The sequence below is a fragment of the Salmo salar genome, chromosome ssa09 (genome assembly GCF_905237065.1).
Source record: "Salmo salar chromosome ssa09, Ssal_v3.1, whole genome shotgun sequence".
In the NCBI taxonomy this organism is placed as follows: domain Eukaryota; kingdom Metazoa; phylum Chordata; class Actinopteri; order Salmoniformes; family Salmonidae; genus Salmo; species Salmo salar.
The window spans coordinates 21,171,489-21,192,330 of record NC_059450.1 but is presented as its reverse complement, the minus strand read 5'-3'; the positions used below and the strand labels follow the sequence as shown (position 1 = coordinate 21,192,330).

Here is a 20,842-nt window from a genome sequence, read left to right as displayed (position 1 = left end):
TCCCACCTGCTCTCGTTCTGTACCCTATTGGTAGAAATTGTACTCACTTCCCCAAGTGGTCGACTCTTCAATTATCAAATTATTAAAGCAACTATGAAAAGTAAGCTGCTGGCCACCATCGTTGAACTTTCTTTATTCAAGAAGAGCTTATGAAATAGGAGTGAGGTCTACTGTTTCTATTTTATTCATCCCAGCAGTGTCAGCCATTGTCGGACCGCTCTTTTCTCCTTTAAGATGCCATGTTAAGCTGTGCTCTTATAATATGGGGATACAGTAACATGAAGACCCTCATTGACTGTGAAATGCTATCTGCATTCTCCACATTCTTCCTGGGCTTGACCAACAGTGAAACACAGGCGGTTTTAAACGGAGGTCAGAGAAGACAGGGCTGGATTTTCCACTGCTTTAGAAGCTGATGGGCTCTCAGAGTTTGAGTTCTGGCTTGGGATCATCTCTCACAGCTGGTGAAAGGTCCACAATAGTCCTTCACATGTAACACCAAGTGCAAATGGCCACGCGCAACTCAATAAATGGATTTACTTTCCTCAATGGTTCCAAAGTTGTTTTCTATTGCAAGTACTTAAGTTCCAGTTGTCTGTGCTGTTGTTTCAGTTTTCTGTTAGTGCGCTTTTTGACTTGTTCTGAATCAAAACACATCTGTTTTGGTGATACTTCTGCAGAAATGTCTCTGGGAAACTGAAAAGCCACTACTGCTGTTAGTTGGAAACAGTTTTTAATAAGATTGTTTAATGAGTAATTTGTGTTGCTGCATTGTGCAGCATTGTGTTGCTGTGTTGTTTTATTGTGGTTGTATGTAAAAAAATTAAAACAAATAAATTGCTGATGGACTCTTGTCATTCTTGTGCAAAAATGTTTTGTTAAAAATATATATACTGTATGGTCATAAATAGTCCCTGTGAAGTTTCAGCACATTCAAAAGAATATGCATAACAATTATGATACCACCTTTTTGCAACAACAAAAAAATAATTGTTAGCTATTCAACTTTTTATAAAAGCTTTATTTTTGTGAAGCTGAAAAGTAAAGGTTGAATTGAATCAATCAATAATAATGATGTTTGTTTTAGAATATACAGTATGTTTTGCTGTTTCCCTAACTAATTGAGATTCAGTGGGCTCAAGGGTACATTGACTCTGTACCGGTAACCCCTGTATATAGCCTCGCTATTGTTATTTTACTGCTGCTCTATAATTATTTACTTTTATTTCTTACTTCTTTTTAGGTATTTTTCTTTAAACTGTATTGTTGGTTAAGGGCTTGTAAGTAAGCATTTCACTGTAAGGTCTACCTACACCTGTTGTATTCGGCGCATGTGACAATTTTTGTTGTTGATTTGATTTGATATTTCAACATCAATAGGGCATGTCCACACACTCATTTATTTATTCTTTATTTTAAACGTTCATACAGCATGTGAGATTCTAGTAGTCATATTTTTGTTGGTGTATTTTTCAACTTGTTTTAGTGTGTAGTGTGAGCTCTTTTATTTGCATATGCATGTTCTAATGTAAAGTCTATTTATCTGCCTGTTTGAATGACAGTGGCTTTGTGTGTGTGTATGTGTGAGTATGCGTGTGTTTGTGTGTAGCGGAGTGCACGATTGAGCGAGCTAGGTATCGAGCGTGTGGTTCCCTCCTCCCTCATGCTCTGCTGGTCCCTCTGTCGCTTTAAGTCCTGCCCCTCGGAGCCAGCCAACAGCAGCTGTTCCATATTCATCAAGCCCTTGAGTCTTAAAGAGCCCTATCCTGACCATGGAAAGAGTCATTCCTCTCGCTCCCTCTCTCATGCTCTCTCCATCTTAGCGCTCATCCGCCGCTGCCAGCGCTTCTCTCGCGCTCTCTCTCTCTCTCTCTCTCACCCCCCTTTTACCTCTCTCTCTCGCTCCCTCTCTCTCTCTCTCCCACTCCTCGCTCTCTCTCTCTCTCTCTCATATACGCACTGACACACACAACCACACACACATACAGACAGAGACACACACTCTCTTACACACAAACTCACACACACACAATCAGAAGCATACCTGTGCAGGCTGGGGGGAGTAGTGCTGGAGGGGCTTTTCACCGTTCTCTCTGAGGGCGCTGTGCTGTCATTTTGGGAGAGAAGCGGGTCTCAATTGTTTCCTATTTCCTCTTCCTCTTCTCATTCCTGGAATGCTAAAACTGGACTGATGGACATTTCAGAACTTTGTCTGCCAGACCCTCTCAGCTATCATAACCAGTAGGTGCATTTCCTTCTTTCATCCTTCCTTTTAACATACTCTTCTTTTGTGATGTTGGATATAGCATTTTTCCCCTGTTGCAATCTTTCTTTCTCCTCTCTCCTTCTTTCTCTTTGTGTTTTCTTGTAGAAGTGCCTGCATTTGTTTCCGTTACAAAGGTCCTGACAATCGTGGCGCTGAACTTTTTACTGCTATAGTAAAGATGCACTGCGCTTTTTCCTGGCTCTCTTGCTCACACACACACTCACACACACATACACACACAGAGATACACACTAATATGCACTATCTGACTCTTTCTCTCTCTCTATACATATGTTTTGAAGGGCTGTTAATTCGTACAGGACTGTCTCCTGCCTGTGATATCCTAAAGCAACAGGGCAGGTGTCTGTGGTTGTGTTCAATAGGGAGAGAGTACACATTGTTCGCCGTGTGTCACTTTGTGCACATTTCATTAAGAGCATGGCCCGATCAATTAAGAGTGGCTGATTGCAACGTGCGTATGTTTTTCCTAAAGAATAGAGGGAACGTGTCCTGTTGGGTTAGCAGCTTGTTCTAGGATGGCTTTGTTCTCTGTCCCTGTCCTGGCCGGACGGCCACCCTGGCAGAATCAGAATACATTTAAGGTGATTAGATTAAAGTGAATTCATGGAATTGGGAGGATGAATTTACACGCTGCAATATTTGTACGTCTGGGGGGGAAAACATGTGAAAGGACCCTGTAACCCCAGTGATCAGGCAGCTCCATCCCAGGCAGGCAGCAGGATGCCAGGCTGTCTGTCTAAGAAGCCCTCGCTAGCTGTGGGTTTACTCAAAGTAACCTGTTATATCTAAATGCAGTTCTGCTTTTATACATGAATTTCTTGTTGACATGTAGGAGGTCGTTTTATGTTATAGCATGTACTGTTCAGTACATTTGAGGAGCTTACTGCTATTATTACCTGAAAAAAACCTAGGAAAGTATATCCAGTCCTGTTTATCTGCTTTAGAAAGTGTTGTAAAAATACAACAGCTAGATATCTATATATGTGTGTTTTAATATCAATTTATAGGACAGATGTCTGTTATTTGAAGTTGTGATATTTTCTTTTGCGAATATGCATTTAATGCCCAATATTTCATTCAGCGGTGACAATCTTTTAATTTGTAAGGTCTGTAAGCATTATCATGTGCTGTTGATTAAATTATTTCTACTTGCTGTGAAACCCTCATGTAGTATTCAAGACAGTCATTATTTCAACCCATAACTCTTTCCACATAACAATCTAATCAGCTAAATGTGTCTGTTGTTGTAGCTGCATTATGATTTTTTAAAAAGGCACCGTGCACGTCTGCTGAAAGATTTATACGATAGAAATGAATAAATTGAAGTAGTTGAGAAGTGTAGATTTTCATGTACAGAATTTCAAAGCAATACAAGCACAGACATTATCAATGGGATGTAATGCAAAAGAGGAAAATGGTTGAATTGTTCTGAAAGCCTAAGGATTCACTCACTTGTTTTCAAGAACTCTAGTTTGAGTTTTAACCATGACTGCTCAGAGAGAGAAAAGCCACATTTCCTAGTAAACTCATTAACTCTTTAGGTACACTGTTATAATCTCCTTTGTTTTACCTAATCTTTTTTACAGAGGTTTTATACAACTCTGCCTTTTAGATACACCTCAGTGGAAAAGGGTCAAAGTAACATAAACATGCTCATCATAATATACAATAACTATATAATAACTACTGAGACATATTTAAGATCAATTGAATTGTATTGACGTTTACATAGTCAGTTTACTGAGTTTTTTAACACTCAAAGACCTTTAAAATGCCATTTTCCTCCTCAAAATGTGTCTGTCATGAATATATTTTTATGATTTTCTTCCAATTGTTAACAACTGGCAATCTAACCTAGTTTGGTGGTGATTCACTATAAGCACTGTAGCCAATATGAGGTGCAGAAATGAAATGATTATATGCAGTCTATTTACAATTGACTGACATTATATTTCCTATAGGGAAAGTTGAATTGAAGATTATTGTAGCAAGAGTGTAATTTCAACAGAAATGTGCAATATAATGATTTAGGGTTTTATTGGAAATGTGAACACAATGTACAACAGTAAAGTAGTGTTAGTGGTTAAATTAGGCAAAGCTTTACTTTGTTTGCTTTCATAATACAAGTAGATTATGCAGAATAATTTATTTATTGCATGTAATATAACATTTACACACAGTATACATATAACATATACACACAGTATAATAAGATTCCTAGATACAAATATTAATTTCTCTCAGTATTGTGTTAAAACACTCTTCCATTTATGTAACATTTATAAGACAATCAATTGTCATTAGAAATGTACCCAGATAATATAACTGCAAGGGGTTGTTGGCATTCAAAATGCTGACTGTATTTTACATGTTTTATTTTACATCACATATGAAGTAGAGACAGCGTGTGTTTCCTTCTCTTCTGTGATATAGAAAAGGTCATGCCTGTAAATGAAATATATAACTCCATATTTAATTATAGGTTTGACATAATTATTGTTTTCTATGATATAGGTATCAGACATATGTGCATGTAAAAATGACATTAGGAAACAAAACACTTATTACGGCTTTAGTCATGTGTAGAGGTAATTACAAACAGTAGATGTTTTGACATGCAATGGTTGGCAATATCTCAAACATAAATCAGTTTAAGATTTTTTTTATGCATAAATCAGTAAGCTGTTATCTTTTTCATAAATCACATTGAATTAATTTAGATATTTATCTAACACTATTTATCATCCTCTTAAGTTTTATTTGATTGATTTGATTTTAAATCATTTTAATAAATATTTCTTTAGATATTCATTTTACATAGCAGTTAATCCTAAAGTAGAAGCATCGTGCAAAAGATTCAGGACTTTCTAATGAAAACAACTTCGGTCAACATCTATACAATTATTGCTAATGCCACAAATTTTGTCTTTGCTTTTCATACTAACAGTGTTGTTCATTATAGGACATATTTGCATTGAGCTTCCAGTGTGTTGTTATCTGTTCACTAGTAGTCCATCTGCTTGGTCTGTGGACAGCAGTATTTTCAGCCCCCAGCGTGGCGTGGTGTGGCGTGGTGTGTGTCTCCGGTGCTTGGTTGTTGGGATTACTGGGACGTTTGTGCACCGTGTAATTAGCAGAACCAGAGCAGTGATGTGGAAGCAGTGTATTATTATGCTACTCTATAGATTGACCTGGGTGCCTGAATGACTGCCTACTACTGTAGGAATAGGATTGAGACAGTGACAGATTTTTATTTCAGACAATATAGAGAAGTATGTATAGCCTAGTATTACTGCTCGTTTGAATTTGTCACCCAAAAACATTTTACCTCAAAAAGAGCAATAGTAGATATGACGTGATATGTCCTTTAAGATACCTCTCTCCACAGCTTCAAGTTTTCTCTATATTTATTCTCCCTTCTCGATTGGGATGCATAGTAAGCTACGTATAGCAAGATTGGTGTGGATAGTAAGCCGTAATTCACAGCACTTGATTCGTTTAAGTTGAAGTCTCTCTTGGCTCAGACCGCAGGAGGTAACATATGGCAGTCAGACAGGCTTATTGTTGCTCTCCTATTGCTCTGGCTGTTTCAGCGCCGCTCAGAAATCAGCCAATGCTGAGGATTGTCAGTTTGAGTTCATCTGGTCTCGCTAGCAAACACACTCTGAGCGGCAGGCAGCCGATTGAGACAGGACTCCTTTCCATCCCTTAATGTTCCATCAACACCCTCACTGCTCCTCCCAGCCATATTCTACATGTCCATTTTCCATTTAGGGAATGAGAGCTTTCGGATGAATTTTCACAAAAGCAAAACTTACCACATAGCGATTAATCCGATCCAGGTTGCTACATTAGGCTCAGTAAAATACCCATCTCTAACGTTCCTTCTTGTCCCTTCTCTCTTTATTCTGATTAGGTTTCAGAGAACAAGGCAAGGGAATTGCATTAGTGTATCTTAAGTTAAAAGCTCTTTGGTCTTTGACCAAGTGTTTCAGTGTTATTGGGTTAATCAGATTTTTGCTGTCTTCATGGAGATGCTATCGTGGGGTAGAGGCAGTGCCGGGTAACCAAAGCAGCCCTGCACAGACACTATCCAGATGGGATCAGTTTACGGTAATTTGGTTTCAGAATACATTACCAGAAGAGGCTCCTGGCCGAGAACGGCCAACCCGCTAAGAGCTAGGAGCCTGTGGTCGCTGTGGCCACCGCAGACAGCCAGCCAGCCCCAGCCAGCCCGGTGACCACTGCTGTTCCCCCGGCCCGCTCCAACCTTCCTCCTGCCTCTCTCCCTCTGCACTTAAGGGGAGGTGTCGGGGGAAACGTGTCTTTTAAGAAAAACCTAATGTTTTAAATTACATTTGTCACACAATTCTAAATGCATCTCCTTGTACCAACAGGGCTTCGTTGTCCAATTCATTAGGGCGATTACTCAGTCCACTGGCCACACTGGAGCCTTCTCATTTCTGGTAAGCTCTGCATATGAGTATCATTTCTTTCACTGTAAACCTGTCACTCAGATCTGGCTGTTAAGGGAGGGTGGGGGGTACTGCCCCCAGCCCCCAGGGCGTTTAGGGATGCAGAGTGGATTTACCCTCCCTGTTCTCCATTCTGTTTTTCTGTGTGTTTATAATTGTTGGCTACTTGCACCTGCTTTTTAAAGGAAGCTCTTCACACCCCTTCTCTTCCACGTTAACATGCAGTGTCACTCTTCCCCGTTCTTGTCCTTCATGCATCCTTATTCCCCAGCTAACTAGGCGGGACAGAATATTAGGACACAGAGTATTGAGACTCAAACAGAATGAACTGCGCACATCTGCTACACCTTATCTGCTATATACCTGATCTAAACTAGGGCCTCTGGAGATGCTTACTCATTGCTTGTAAAATACATAACGAAGATGATACAAATTCATAAAAAATGTCTGAAGTAGGTGGACTTCCATTTCTGTTTCTGTGATGTTTCTTTGACGATTTTCATTTTAATTTGTTTGGTTGAAGTGTGTGTAGTTTCTCTCAGAACACCTAGATAATTGTCCCATTAGTATTTAGCACCCTTTGTTAACGCTCTAAAATTACAGCTTTATTTTTGATACCATGACTCATATGAGCTCATGTAGTGTTTGGCCTTTCTAGTCTTTTCTGTGATGAGCTACGTCTCATTTTGACCGTTTCATGACATCCACCCGCAAAAAAAACACCAAACGCCACCACAAGTCCCTCCTAATTTTGTCCACGGTAACCTTCACAGCAGCGTGAGAATCTTTTAAAAAATAACCAGATCCATTAGTCTAGGAGGATAATGCTAGCCTGGCTACGTGGGCTACTCTCACGCCCTTGTGGCAGCGAAGTGCTATCACTGACACGGTGAGTCAGCACTTCTTCCTGTTGCTCCAACACTGAAAGGCTCCTCTTGATTTACACGCACACACACACACACACACACACACACACACACACACACACACACACACACACACACACACACACACACACACACACACACACACAAACATAATACCTGCATTATGAGTATTATAATACACACTTTACTAGTTCTCATGAGAATATATATACGATTTCAGAGCATCGGTACACCAGTTTTTTTTCTTTCTGACACAATGTGGCAAACAGCTGTAACTACAGGTTTATTACAATTAAATATATGGTGAGATTGTGATTAACCATTTATAGTTTAATCATTGAAGCTCTTTCTTTGGTGCGTTACTCATCTCGTCATCTGTCTGTTTTCATTCATTCCTCTCTCTGTCTGTATTTGCGTCTTTTTTGCCGCCCAATGGACGCGAGACTGAACAATAATTCTGCAGCTTTTCGATACGCTCTGTCTTAAATGTAATGGAGGGAAAATGCTAAGTCCGCTAATTTACACTTGGTTAAAAGCGTGACGTGGAGTGGGTTTCTATGCGGGCGTTTATCAGTGAATGTTATTGGTATTGAGCGGCCAGTCCTTTGAAGGTTATGTTTCTGAGCAGTAATTGAAATGCAAAATAACATTAGGATCGATGGTTAGCTCTGTTTATTTATGAAATCAATATTGAAACCGTCCGTCACAATAGCAGCTCTGATTCTTACTGACAGCTTAACCAAGTATGGACGGACTGACTGTACACGGCCTTTGCCGCCCAGCCCTCCCAGGCATTGCAGCCATAACAGCTGTTAGACTAAGAGCCATTTGCCTCATCGTTCTTCTTTGCCCTACTCTGCTCTACTCTGCCCTGTTCTGTCCTTCCCACCCAGGAAGACTGATGGCATGGAGTATTGTAGGAGGTTCTGATGACAAGTTGTAGGACTGTCTGAACAAGAGCATAAATGAGCTTGGAAGAGGAGCGACACTAAAGTTACAAGTTCAGGAGTTAAAATAAAGGGTGTGAAAATGTAGTGTGTGTACATACATACTTGTCAGATCCCTGCTGTTGCGTTGTGCATTTGTCTCTCCCAGAGAGAGAGAGAGAACTGCCCTGTTTGCCTGCCCTGGGGCCGGTACTTCTGACTGGCCGATCACCAACCATTAACATCCTAGCATGCAGGCTGACGACTGGCCACTCGCTGCCTCAGTATGCGGACCTAGTTTCACTGTGGTGACTGGGAATATTTATTGATGTTTATTTCATAGGGCCCATGTCAATATGTTTTGCAGTCATTTTACAAAATGGATGGGAATATTTTTGTTTTTGTTTTCACTTAAATTGTCAATTTAGAGTTTTAGAATATTAGTGCTAAAACATTGGGTAATGAGATTTCTGGATATTGTGTATTTTTCACACTGTGTTCTTTTTCTGGGTTCTGTCTTTTAGGAAGGTTACCACGTCTAGTTCATTTCTTTGTTTTTATTCAATGTCAAGGTGCTATCTTCTCTACTTAAATCAAAGTACATTATATAGGCATTTTGTCCCTCTCTCTGTGCTGTGCTGACCCGTGAGGGTCTCAGTAAACCAGAGTGCATTATAATGTAAATCTTTATTCATCACGCTCTCTGCCTGAGAGAAGCCTCTCTGCTTTCATTTCTAGAATGTCATAGCAGAGGTATGGATGTACATGATGTTGTAGGGGGTACGTAGAGGGAGGATGGATGGCTTGGCAAGGGCTACTGCATATGTTATGGAAGGTCTAAGCTAGTCATACTTTATGTTGTGTTTTTATATGCTTATGGCATAATACAGTATCTGACAGTTTTTCAATTGTAAATGTTGTTGTGCGTTCGTGCATATGTGTGTGTGTGTGTGTTTCTGTTTGTGTATACAGTATGTGTGTGTGTTTCTGTTTGTGTATGCTGTGTGTGTGTGTGTGTGTGTGTGTGTGTGTGTGTGTGTGTGTGTGTGTGTGTGTGTGTGTGTGTGTGTGTGTGTGTGTGTGTGTGTTTCTGTTTGTGTATAGTATGTGTGTGTGTGTGTGTGTGTGTGTGTGTGTGTGTGTGTGTGTGTGTTTCTGTTTGTGTATACAGTATGTGTGTGTGTGTTTCTGTTTGTGTATGCTGTGTGTGTGTGTGTGTGTGTGTGTGTGTGTGTGTGTGTGTGTGTGTGTGTGTGTGTGTGTGTGTGTGTGTGTGTGTGTGTGTGTGTGTGTGTGTGTGTGTGTTTCTGTTTGTGTATAGTATGTGTGTGTGTTTCTGTTTGTGTATACAGTATGTGTGTGTGTTTCTGTTTGTGTATGCTGTGTGTGTGTGTGTGTGTGTGTGTGTGTGTGTGTGTGTGTGTGTGTGTGTGTGTGTGTGTGTGTGTGTGTGTGTGTGTGTGTGTGTGTGTTTCTGTTTGTGTATATAGTATGTGTGTGTGTGTGTGTTTTTCTGTTTGTGTATACAGAATGTGTGTGTGTGTTTGTGTATACAGTATGTATGTGTACTCGGCCTTTTATATGTGTGTATCCAGTGCCCAAAAATGTACCCTCCCTTCACTATTCCTGAATGGCGTATGTTGGACGCAGTGTGAAACTCAGCCAACCTTCCCGCCTTTATATTATCACCACTATTTATGGGGATTGAGAGGAGAGTTTGGGAGATGAGCCTGTAAAGAGGTGGGAACCAGGGAGAGACCAGGGAGGTTCCAGGGAGAGACCAGGGAGAGACCATGGAGAGACCATGGAGAGACCTGGAAGAGACCAGGTAGAGACCAGGGAGAGACCAGGGAGGTTCCAGGGAGAGACCAGGGAGAGACCAGGTAGAGACCAGGGAGAGACCATGGAGAGACCATGGAGAGACCTGGGAGAGACCAGGTAGAGACCAGGGAGAGACCAGGGAGAGACTATGGAGAGACCATGGAGAGACCAGGTAGAGACCAGGGAGAGACCAGGGAGAGACCAGGGAGAGACCAGGGAGAGACCAGCTAGAGACCTGGGAGAGACAAGGGAGAGACCAGGGAGAGACCAGGGAGAGACCAGGGAGAGACCTGGGAGAGACCTGGGAGAGACAAGGGAGAGACCAGGGAGAGACCAGGGAGAGACCAGGGAGAGACCAGCTAGAGATCTGGGAGAGACAAGGGAGAGACCAGGGAGAGACCAGGGAGAGACCAGGGAGAGACCTGGGAGAGACCTGGGAGAGACCAGGTAGAGACCAGGTAGAGACCAGGGAGAGACCATGGAGAGACCATGGAGAGACCAGGGAGAGACTATGGAGAGACCATGTAGAGACCAGGGAGAGGCCAGGGAGAGACCAGCTAGAGATCTGGTAGAGACAAGGGAGAGACCAGGGAGAGACAAGGGAGAGACCAGGGAGAGACCAGGGAGAGACCAGGGAGAGACCAGCTAGAGATCTGGGAGAGACAAGGGAGAGACCAGGGAGAGACCAGGGAGAGACCAGGGAGAGACCAGCTAGAGATCTGGGAGAGACCAGGGAGAGACCAGGGAGAGACCAGGGAGAGACCAGGGAGAGACCTGGGAGAGACCTGGGAGAGACCAGGTAGAGACCAGGTAGAGTCCTGGGAGAGACCTGGGAGAGAACTGGGAGAGACCAGGGAGAGACCTGGGAGAGACCTGGGAGAGACCTGGTAGAGACCAGGTAGAGTCCTGGGAGAGACCTGGTAGAGACCAGGTAGAGTCCTGGGAGAGCGGCCCTGAGTGGCTCTATAATGGTTTAAAGGACCTTATAAACTGGGTGGTTAGAGTTTGGCTGACAGCCGTGGTATATCAGAGGTATACCACGGGTATGACAAACATTTATTTTTACTGCTCTAATTACGTTGGTAACCAGTTTATAATAGCAATAAGGCACCTCGGGGGTTTGTGGTATATGGCCAATAAACCACAGCTAAGGGCTGTATCCAGGTACTCCGTGTTGCGTCATGCGTAAGAACAGCCCTTAGCCGTGGTATATTGGCCATATACCACACCCCCTCGAGCATTTTTTTTTAATTTTACCACACCACCACATACAGTAGCCCTGGAAGAAGACCAGGAGTTACATTACATTACATTGTTGATTGTTGATCGTTAAATGAGAGACAAAAATGTACTTGTGTTTGACTCGAAGATGACCCCACAAACAAACAACCCATTTAGTGAAATTAACAATATTAAATGTATTTTGTTCTTTCACATTTGTTTATCAGTGTCGATTATCAGCAAACTATATATGTTCAACATTTCACATGGTTTCAGTGTCACATATTTGACAACATGTTTGGGCCTCAACCGTGTGTATATGTGCTGTTAATGTGCGAGCCTGTATAAACATTTACACATTTGATTGCAGTTAAATTGTTCTGGACAACTGATAAACTCGCTAATTTTGCCCTGGTTAATTTAACCTTGTATATTTGTCTGTGTGTTTTTGGCCCTTCCTCTGATGAAGAGGATAATTTACGGTAGTGGCAGGACGGGCTCTTTGTTTGAAGCAGGTAGAGTTTCCCCCTAAACAAGACAGTCTATCAGAGGAAGATTAATGAAGTAATTTCATGCATGGCTCCTTGCCTCTGTCCCCCTGTACTCTCACTGTGTCTAAACCTGTGATTTACATTGGTCTGCCTTAAACAGGCTTAACCCTTTACAATAATATTTCCCTCTATTTGTAGTCTATACACACACACTGCAGAGTCAATGCAGTTCCTTTTTACCCTAGACATGCGCTCTGTTCATTAGCGATATTTCCAGAAATGTATGTGTGGACCAGTTTGATATTACACATATTGTTCCTTTGCTGGTTATAGTTGCCCTTTGGCCTGGCAGACAGGGTGGTGTGTCTGTGCTGGTTCCAGAACAGTATTGTGTGGTGGGACGGCTGGAGCCAGGTCTCTGTGTCTGTGGTTTAGGGCCAGGAAATGGAAAGCCTGATAAGGCTCAGTTAGACAATGTGTGTGGGATATGTCTTACACAATTCTTTATGATTAGGTATTAGGCATCCACTGCCAACGATTAATGCTCTTGATGACAGATTTGATAGTTGCTGATTCTTTTTCTGAACGAGCACCGTTAGACTTCCTACATTGAGATGAAATGATGCACTATAGGATCCTAATGTGTGCCAAGCCAGGGTTGTACTGATCTACTTTTTTTTTCTCCATGTGATGATGAGCTGTCCTACTCTACAGGGAGCTTCTCTGCTGGGTATGCAGAGTAGTGTGTTAACTCTTCTACTGCCGTAGAAGAATGTTTAAACTGGTAACCCACTCCTTAACAGGGTTATGGCATCTTCATCTAATCTTTCCTACCGCCATTTGTTTTCCGAGGATCCTTAGCCCTTTTCAGAATAAGATCTCTCCAGTGTCACTCAGACAGTTTACGTCAGACAAACAGCAGCGCCTGTATCATAAGAGGGCCTGTTTTTCCTGCCAGCATCTTTCCAACAGGAAGGAAAGGGGTGGGGGGGGATCAATAGATGTGATCTGCATCTTCTTGGGCAGCCAGCACTATCTTGTGGCTGGCCTGTTGGTGCGTGTGGCTCATGTTGTCGTAGTGGGTGAGCTCATGGCTTTATAAAGACTACAGTGACATCGCTGTGGAGCAGCTAAATTTAATCCTCTGCTGGAGACGGAAGAAGTTAATTGGCCGGGCAACGGAGCTGCATGGTCCCCCCAGTGGTAACCCAGCACCACCCAGCTCCATGTACACCCATCCCCTGGCCTACGGACTATTGATCTGGGGCCCGCGCTGCTCTCCATAAGCACGCATAAACATCCATTCCTCTCTCTCTTTCCTTCTCCCTTTCTTTCTTTCTTTCTTTCTTTCTTTCTTTCTTTCTTTCTTTCTTTCTTTCTTTCTTTCTTTCTTTCTTTCTTTCTTTCTTTCTTTCTTTCTCTCTCTCTCTCTCTCTCTCTCTCTCTCTCTCTCTCTCTCTCTTTCTTTCTTTCTCTCTCTCTCTCTCTCTCTCTCTCTCTCTCTCTCTCTCTCTCTCTCTCTCTCTCTCTCTCTCTCTCTCTCTCTCTCTCTCTCTCTCTCTCTCTCTTTCTCTCTCTCTCTCTCTCTCTCTCTCTCTCTCTCTCTCTCTTTCTTTCTCTCTCTCTCTCTCTCTCTCTCTCTCTCTCTCTCCCTGTCTCTCTCTCTCTCTCTCTCTCTCTCTCTCTCTCTCTCTCTCTCCCTGTCTCTCTCTCTCTCTCTCTCTCTCTCTCTCTCTCTCTCTCTCTCTCTCTCTCTCTCTCTCTCTCTCTCTCTCTCTCTCTCTCTCTCTCTCTCTTTCTGTAGCTCTGCCTCTCCCCCTCTTTTTGGCTTTCTGTTTTTCTGTCTCCTATCTTATTCCTCTATTGTGTTCTTCTATAGAACAGCATATCATACATCTCTGTCAGGCGACGTGTCCGTTAACAAAGAGGCCTCTCCCTCCCACCCCTCTACACCCACACTGCCCTTCCTCTATCTGTTTAGAGCAGGACTAATGAATGAGAAAATCCCAAATGAGGAGTTTCTCCCAGATGAAATGGGTCCCTATGAGGTGTAGGGAGTGCCTCTAGCCTCTATACCAACCACTGCCTCCTTTCACATTTACTCAGATCCGTCTCACCCTCCTCACTTTCACACACACACACACACACACACACACACACACACACACACACACACACACACACACACACACACACACACACACACACACACACACACACACACACACACACACACACACACACACACACTCACACTCAAAATTGTCCCAGATGTCTTTTGTCCCCATTCCTCCGAGGGTTATTAACCTGGACCCAGTTATATAGAAAGGCATTCTCCATATTTCACATGGTTCCCCATACACCCCCCCCCAAGCCCTGACCCCCTATCCCATTTCATTTCCATGGCCCCATGTGAATACAGAAACCCTCAAGAAACGTCCCGTCCTGAAGATGATGTTTGGAGACACGTGTGTATTCCAGTGATTGTAGCCAGTCAGCCTGTGATCTGGTTTCAGTCAGTCAGCTCTCGCTCCCATCTCCCTAAATGAGTCGTCCTCCATGCAGCCGTGCGGTCGGCTGAGTGGTAAGAGGTGGCGGTGGCCACTGGAGGAGAGGTCACCATGGCAGCTGCCAGTGGGCTCTGGTGGTGGCTGGAGGCTGAGACGGTCTGTCAGGAGCTAATTGAGTTCCTCCTCCTGCGCTGACTCTGGGGCCAGTAGCTTATCAGGGACATCGCCCAGGGGCCTCCAGGCAGATCTGCCCCTACTGGGGCATCTGATATCACCACCCCATCTGCTTAGGGTGAGGGGTTGGGGGCTGGGATGAGGTTAGCCAACACTATCAAAGCAGGTTTTTGGCATCCCACAGCTCAGAGAGTGAAAAGAACATTCTAAATAATCTCATCATGCTATAAAACTCAGTCGCAGGATGAATCGTTTGAGTACACATTTTACATATTCTCCCATTTTGAGTTGAGCTTTTAATATAAGCACTCGAGTTGTGTAATGTGCTCATAGAAACAGGGAATGCTAATGTGAGTAAGAGAGACAGAACATCTGAGTGTCTGTCCGTGTATGTGTTTAACACTTAAGTACAGTACAGACATTAGCACGCTACAGAAGTCAGCATAGAGCTCACAGTAGGAATACCTACAAATTGGCCCAATTAGTTTCTCCAGGCTCTGTCGTGTTCCTGTGACAGTGTTCAGAATGTTCAGGCCGTGTTCAGAATGCTGCCGGAGGCCCAGGCAGAGAAGGGAAGGGCTGAGACATGAGGACGGGTGCTCCTCAGTTCCCTCTCCTCCTGAAGAAGCGGAGCAGAGAGCGATAGAGGAGCTGGAGAGGAGATCATTAGGGCAGCTAATCCTGGTCACGGCAGCAGCAGTGGAATGATATTACTGATCTGAAATGCTGTTAGGAGGACCAGCTGGAATCAGATTAAAACCAAACTGCGCAGTGTGCTTTTGTGGGCCCATAACCCACCACTCAGCATGCATTTTGATCGGTACAAAGAGAAAGAAAGGAGGAAGAAAAGGGCGAGAGAGAGAGAGAGAGAGATATCTTTGACGTGCAATCCTCCAGTATGCAGCTGAGCAGCAGAACGTGAAGGACACTTCCTGTACTTGAGAGGAAGACATAACTATGGATTTCACAACATACCTGGGTCTTGATCAGTTCAGTGGACCTCTTAATTTTATGTCCTGTCTGGGATACATCCTAATTAGCACCTGGTCCATATGTTGTACTTTTATTAACACAATTCCTGCTGTCAAATTATTTATGTTCATATTTTATTTGCCATATTATTAATAGTGTTTATAGATTTTATTTGAACCTGTCCCATTTGAGAAGAATAATATTTCTGTACATTTAAGAAAATATTTGATTTATCTACACTAGGTTCAAATGGTTACTGTAAATTTAAGAAAATATTTGATTAATGTACACTAGGTTAAAATGGTTAGTATTCATTCAATGTCATTAATCAATATAACCAGCCTTGTTAAAAACATAAGCAGAGCAGTAGCATAATGTGTCATTGCGGAATGAGTTAAGGGAATTGTAGCCAGAACATGTATTATATATGACCACATAGAGCTGGAGGGGAAACAGTTTAGACACTTATGCAATTATGCTAAGTGTCACCCTGGAGGTGACCTTTGAACTGGGGTTAAGCTTACTCTGAATTTGTGAATAAAAGCTAAATAGAGCCATCTAACGGCGTGCTGCCTTTTTAATATAGAGCCTTTAATAAGCCGAGTGCAGGTGTCCTATCACACAGGTGCACAGAGCTGTCTGAAGTAGAGAACATAAAGCGGATGAATAGAGACTCCTTTCATTCATTTATGTGGATGGAACCCGCATGAGTTATTTAAACGAAGACATTACATGTATGTTAAAAAAGCATCAAGGAGATGGAGCTTTTTATTTTATTATCTTGCTATTTTCTTATTTTTCTCTTACTTTTAAGAGTACATAGAGTCATCTATTTGAAATACTAAATATTTCTTAAAACACGGAGAGAAAAGAAAACGTCAAACTTCCTTGGCTTTACTTTCAATGTTTTTTTATAGGTATTGTCCAACTTGTTTTTATAGTTACTGTGAGAAATACTGTAAATTGAGTGCCATGATCCCTAGTATAAAAGGTGGTTATGGGTTTTATATTGTGTACGTTCTATATTGAAAAAAGTTCCAGGAGTGTTCAGACAAAGGGCTTATTCCACAAGGTCAACAGTTTTAACAGGGGGCATTTTTTAATATTTATTTTAGCAGTTAACCTTTTTGTGAATTTTCAGAGGTGGTGGGCACCTGGAGTTCCAATGAATATACATGGGAAAACCCAGGAATGAGATTTAATTTGACACACTGACCCCCATCTCCACGGGCCCAGGAAGCCAGGGTGAGAAAATAAGGTTGACCCACTGACCCCTGGGCCTGAACCCTACCATCACCCACCCTTACAATTAAATCAGCCAGAGAGAGAGACAGCTATCCCGGCTGGCCCTTCTCCGGCTGGCCGATGGGGATATGGAAAGGCCTTTCCCTCTCCCTCTCTGCGCTCTGTAGCAGTCTGAGACGTCCGGCCATGGATAAATCTTGATAGAGACGTTTAGGCATACTGGTAGAGAGTGTCTACCCTTTCTCTGCGCTGCCGATTGGAAACTGACATGGAAACTATGGAAACGTTACCATTAGTTGGCAATATACTAATATAACTAACGTGTTAAGGCAGAACCTGGGCTGACTAGCTGCCACTCAACCAGGAACCCCGGTGTTTGCATTTGCATAAGTCACGCAAGGCTCAGTTTCATGAATGTGGGCGAGTGCAGACGACCTTTCACCTTGTCAGTGGTGCTTAGTGCAGAGGTGTGTGTGTGACCCCGCCACGACCCTGACGTCATTGTGTCCACACCACCTTTAGAATACTTAGAGGTTATCCCTCTCTTATAGCACTCCATCTCCTCAGTTCACTCTGTTTACCCAGGAAAAGTCCATATTAGATGAGAGCAGTGCTGTTTTATCTGTTCTCCCAGTCCACTTTACATGTGGTGGAAGGAGACATAAATCAAATCGTATGAACAATGAGCTGTTTTGGGGTTTTGAAGTTGTGTTGTATCAACACAGCCAGAGGCTGCACTTTATTTCACTCAAGGCAGGCACAACATCAGATGAGATGTACTCCGAAATTCTGTTATCAACCAGACAGTGAACAAAGTCAATATCCTTTTGCCATCATGTTTATTTTTGCCTGACTGCTGACTCAAGGAGACCGCTCCAGATCAGTTCTCTGTGCTCTGGCTTTCTTTAAACCCAGCCTTAAATATGGGTCCCAGGCATGGTGCCATCCTGTGTCGGCTGTGTTTGTGTTTCTGTGTTAAAGCAGAAGGAGTGTGGTCAGTGTTGAGCGTGTTTATTGCACCTGTGTGTTCTCTCTCTCACGGCTGGTGGAGTGTGGGGTTAATGAGGCGCTTAGGATCCTCCCACCTGGTTGGCTGGTTAATGGTGATGGTTAGGATAACATAAATGGGGGGGATCAGAATAAAAGAGAACAGCTGATATGTAGTAAGTCCTCTTTGGAGTGTGGGAGTGTGAAGGGACTTGCTCTGTGTGAACAGTAGCCTACAGAGTTTTTCCTCAGTCAAACTGTGCAAAGATGCGTTTTCTCCCTGTAGCTGTCATTGTATTGTTAGACAATGTGTATAGATTTTTGTTTTGTGGGAAGCACCAGTCGATCTGAAGCTGTTCATGTCTGTAGTCAGACAAACCGTGCAAATTACCCTCCCCTCTCCTTTACCCCCTTCTCCAGGCTGCTGAATAGAATGGCTGCCGATGACCGGCACCTGCCCTCCAGCTGCGGGTCCTACATCAAGACAGAGCCGTCCAGCCCCTCCTCAGTCATCGACACGGTCAGCCACCACAGCCCCAGCGGCAACTCGGACGCCAGCGGCGGCTATGTCAGCGCCATGAACAGCCACTCCAACGGCCTGGACTCTCCGCCCATGTTCACGCCCGGCGGGCTGGGCCCCGGTGCCTGCCGCAAGCGCTACGACGACTGCTCTAGCAACATCATGGAGGACTCGCCCATTAAGTGCGAATACATGTTGAACTCCATCCCCAAGAGGCTGTGCCTGGTCTGTGGAGATATAGCCTCTGGGTATCACTACGGCGTGGCCTCATGTGAGGCCTGCAAAGCCTTCTTTAAAAGGACAATACAAGGTATTTCCCTGACGTTCCCCACAGACACACAAACACACTCAGTACAGTGTTTAACCTCTCCTCCTCCTCCAGCATAAAACACACACTAGAATATGTACTGTATCTCTCTGTGGTCTGAACACAATCACCTACTGCCCTGAACTACCATCTTATAATGTAGCTGTTGACCTAAATCATCTCCCTTTATCTCCCTGGGAAAAGGTATGTGTTTGAAAGGCTGGTGCCTCCAGTTATGCTGCCAATGGCCTGCATTGCTAGGACACCCAGGGCACCTTCATTAATAGTGAGGGGAATCACATGCAGTGTAGCACAGTATGAGACAACACATGTCCACAGGGGCTGCATCCACAGTGGACAGCCACACACAGGATAGGCCACTAGCCCGTCGCTCGCGATGACATCATCTGCTGGGTAGGTAGGGGGCAGTGGTCGTGACATCATCATCAGGGGTTATCATCAGCAGGTGCTTGATATATCCTGTCCTGTGTTTGTGTGTGTGTGTGTGTGTGTGTGTGTGTGTGTGTGTGTGAGTGCCTGTGGAATAGGGCGTGAGTGCAGATCTGCATGGTATGATGTATCACAGGTTCCCATTAGAGAGGCAATGACAGGCCCCCCACTGTGTGTCTCTCTGTGTGCTCTGTCCTACATTAATCAGTGGGACCTATGGTACGGAGGGAGATATTATTGAGCCAGGGAAAATCACTGCTCAACATGCACAGCTGTCCCTGCCTAAGCTCAGACAGTCTGCGTAAGAATGGGAGAAATTTAAATGAAAACTACAGGAGGCAAAATAAATATTTTAATATTTAGTGTCACACAATGCATTAAGGCAAACATACAGTGAGCTCCAAAAGTAATGGGACAGCGATTATTTTTTTGTTTGTTTTAGCGCTGTACTCCAGCACTTTGGATTTTAACTGATATAATGACTATGAGGTTAAAGACTGTCAGCTTTAATTTGAGGGTACCGTTTAGAAATTACAGCCCTTTTTGTACACAGTCCCCCCATTTTAGGGGAACAAAAGTATTGGGACAAATTCACTTATATGTATTAAAGTAGTCAAAAGTGTAGTATTTGGTCCCATATTCATACCACACAATGACTACATCCAGCCTGTGAGTCAGCTGTTTGTTTTGGTTGTGTTTCAAATGAAAATAATATAAAATAAAACTGTATTGTTCACATGTGCTGAATACAACAGGTGTAGACTAGAGTGAAATGCTTACTTACGAACCCATTCCCAACAATGCACAGTTAAAAAAGTAAGACAAATATTTGCTAAATAAAAAGGATATAGTATCACAATAAAAATAATGAGACTATATTATTTTATGCCAATTAGAAATTTATAGTAAATAATGCATTTTGCCATTTTGGAGACACTTTTATAGTAAATAAGAATAGAATATGTTTCTAAACACTTCTACATTAATGTGGACACTACCATGATTATGGATAATCCAGAATGAATCCTGAATTATGATGAGTGAGAAAGTTACAGACGCACAAATATCATACTAACCTCTCACCCTTACAATAACGGGAGCCTAGCGTTTTCCAATCAAATCAAATTTTGTGTCATATGCGCCAAATACAACAGGTTTCACCTTACCGTGAAATGCAACAGGTGTAGACCTTACCGTGAAATGCTTACTTACGAGCCCTTAACCAACAACGCAAAAAAAGTGAGTAAGAAAAATGTGGTAAATAAACGAAAGGAAAAATAGTAACACAATAAAAAGAACTATAACAATAACAAAGCTATATTCAAGGGACACCGGTACCGAGTGACACTCTAACACACACACACATACACACACATACAGTACCATTCACATTCTTCACACACACTGCTGTCAGTGTAGAATGTGTGAGCGTGTGGTTAGAATCCAGGGAGTGTACATCGAGCCTGCGCAAGAGTCAGTGCAAACAATAATAATAAAATAAGGGGTTATTTTTTTTTTTTTTGGGGGGGGGGTATGATATGATATTTATCCCTCTAACTTTCTCACTCG

At 43.0% G+C, this 20,842-nt stretch overlaps 1 protein-coding gene across 6 annotated transcripts in view; it reads left to right on the top strand.

Annotated features, from left to right (window-relative positions):
* esrrb (estrogen-related receptor beta) overlaps window positions 1-20,842 on the top strand; it is a 67,770-nt gene that overhangs the window by 3,763 nt on the left and 43,165 nt on the right. Inside the window, exons 1-3 of one of the 6 annotated variants that reach the window (XM_014210883.1) lie at window positions 1,784-2,241; window positions 6,685-6,753; window positions 18,417-18,826. In XM_014210883.1, coding sequence (XP_014066358.1) covers window positions 2,192-2,241; window positions 6,685-6,753; window positions 18,417-18,826 — 529 coding nt within the window. In that variant the 5' untranslated portion in view covers window positions 1,784-2,191. Of the gene's footprint in view, window positions 1-1,782; window positions 2,246-6,684; window positions 6,754-18,416; window positions 18,827-20,842 lie in introns of those variants that run through there. The other 5 variants (XM_014210886.1, XM_014210891.2, XM_014210885.2 and 2 more) reach the window with 5 other exon arrangements.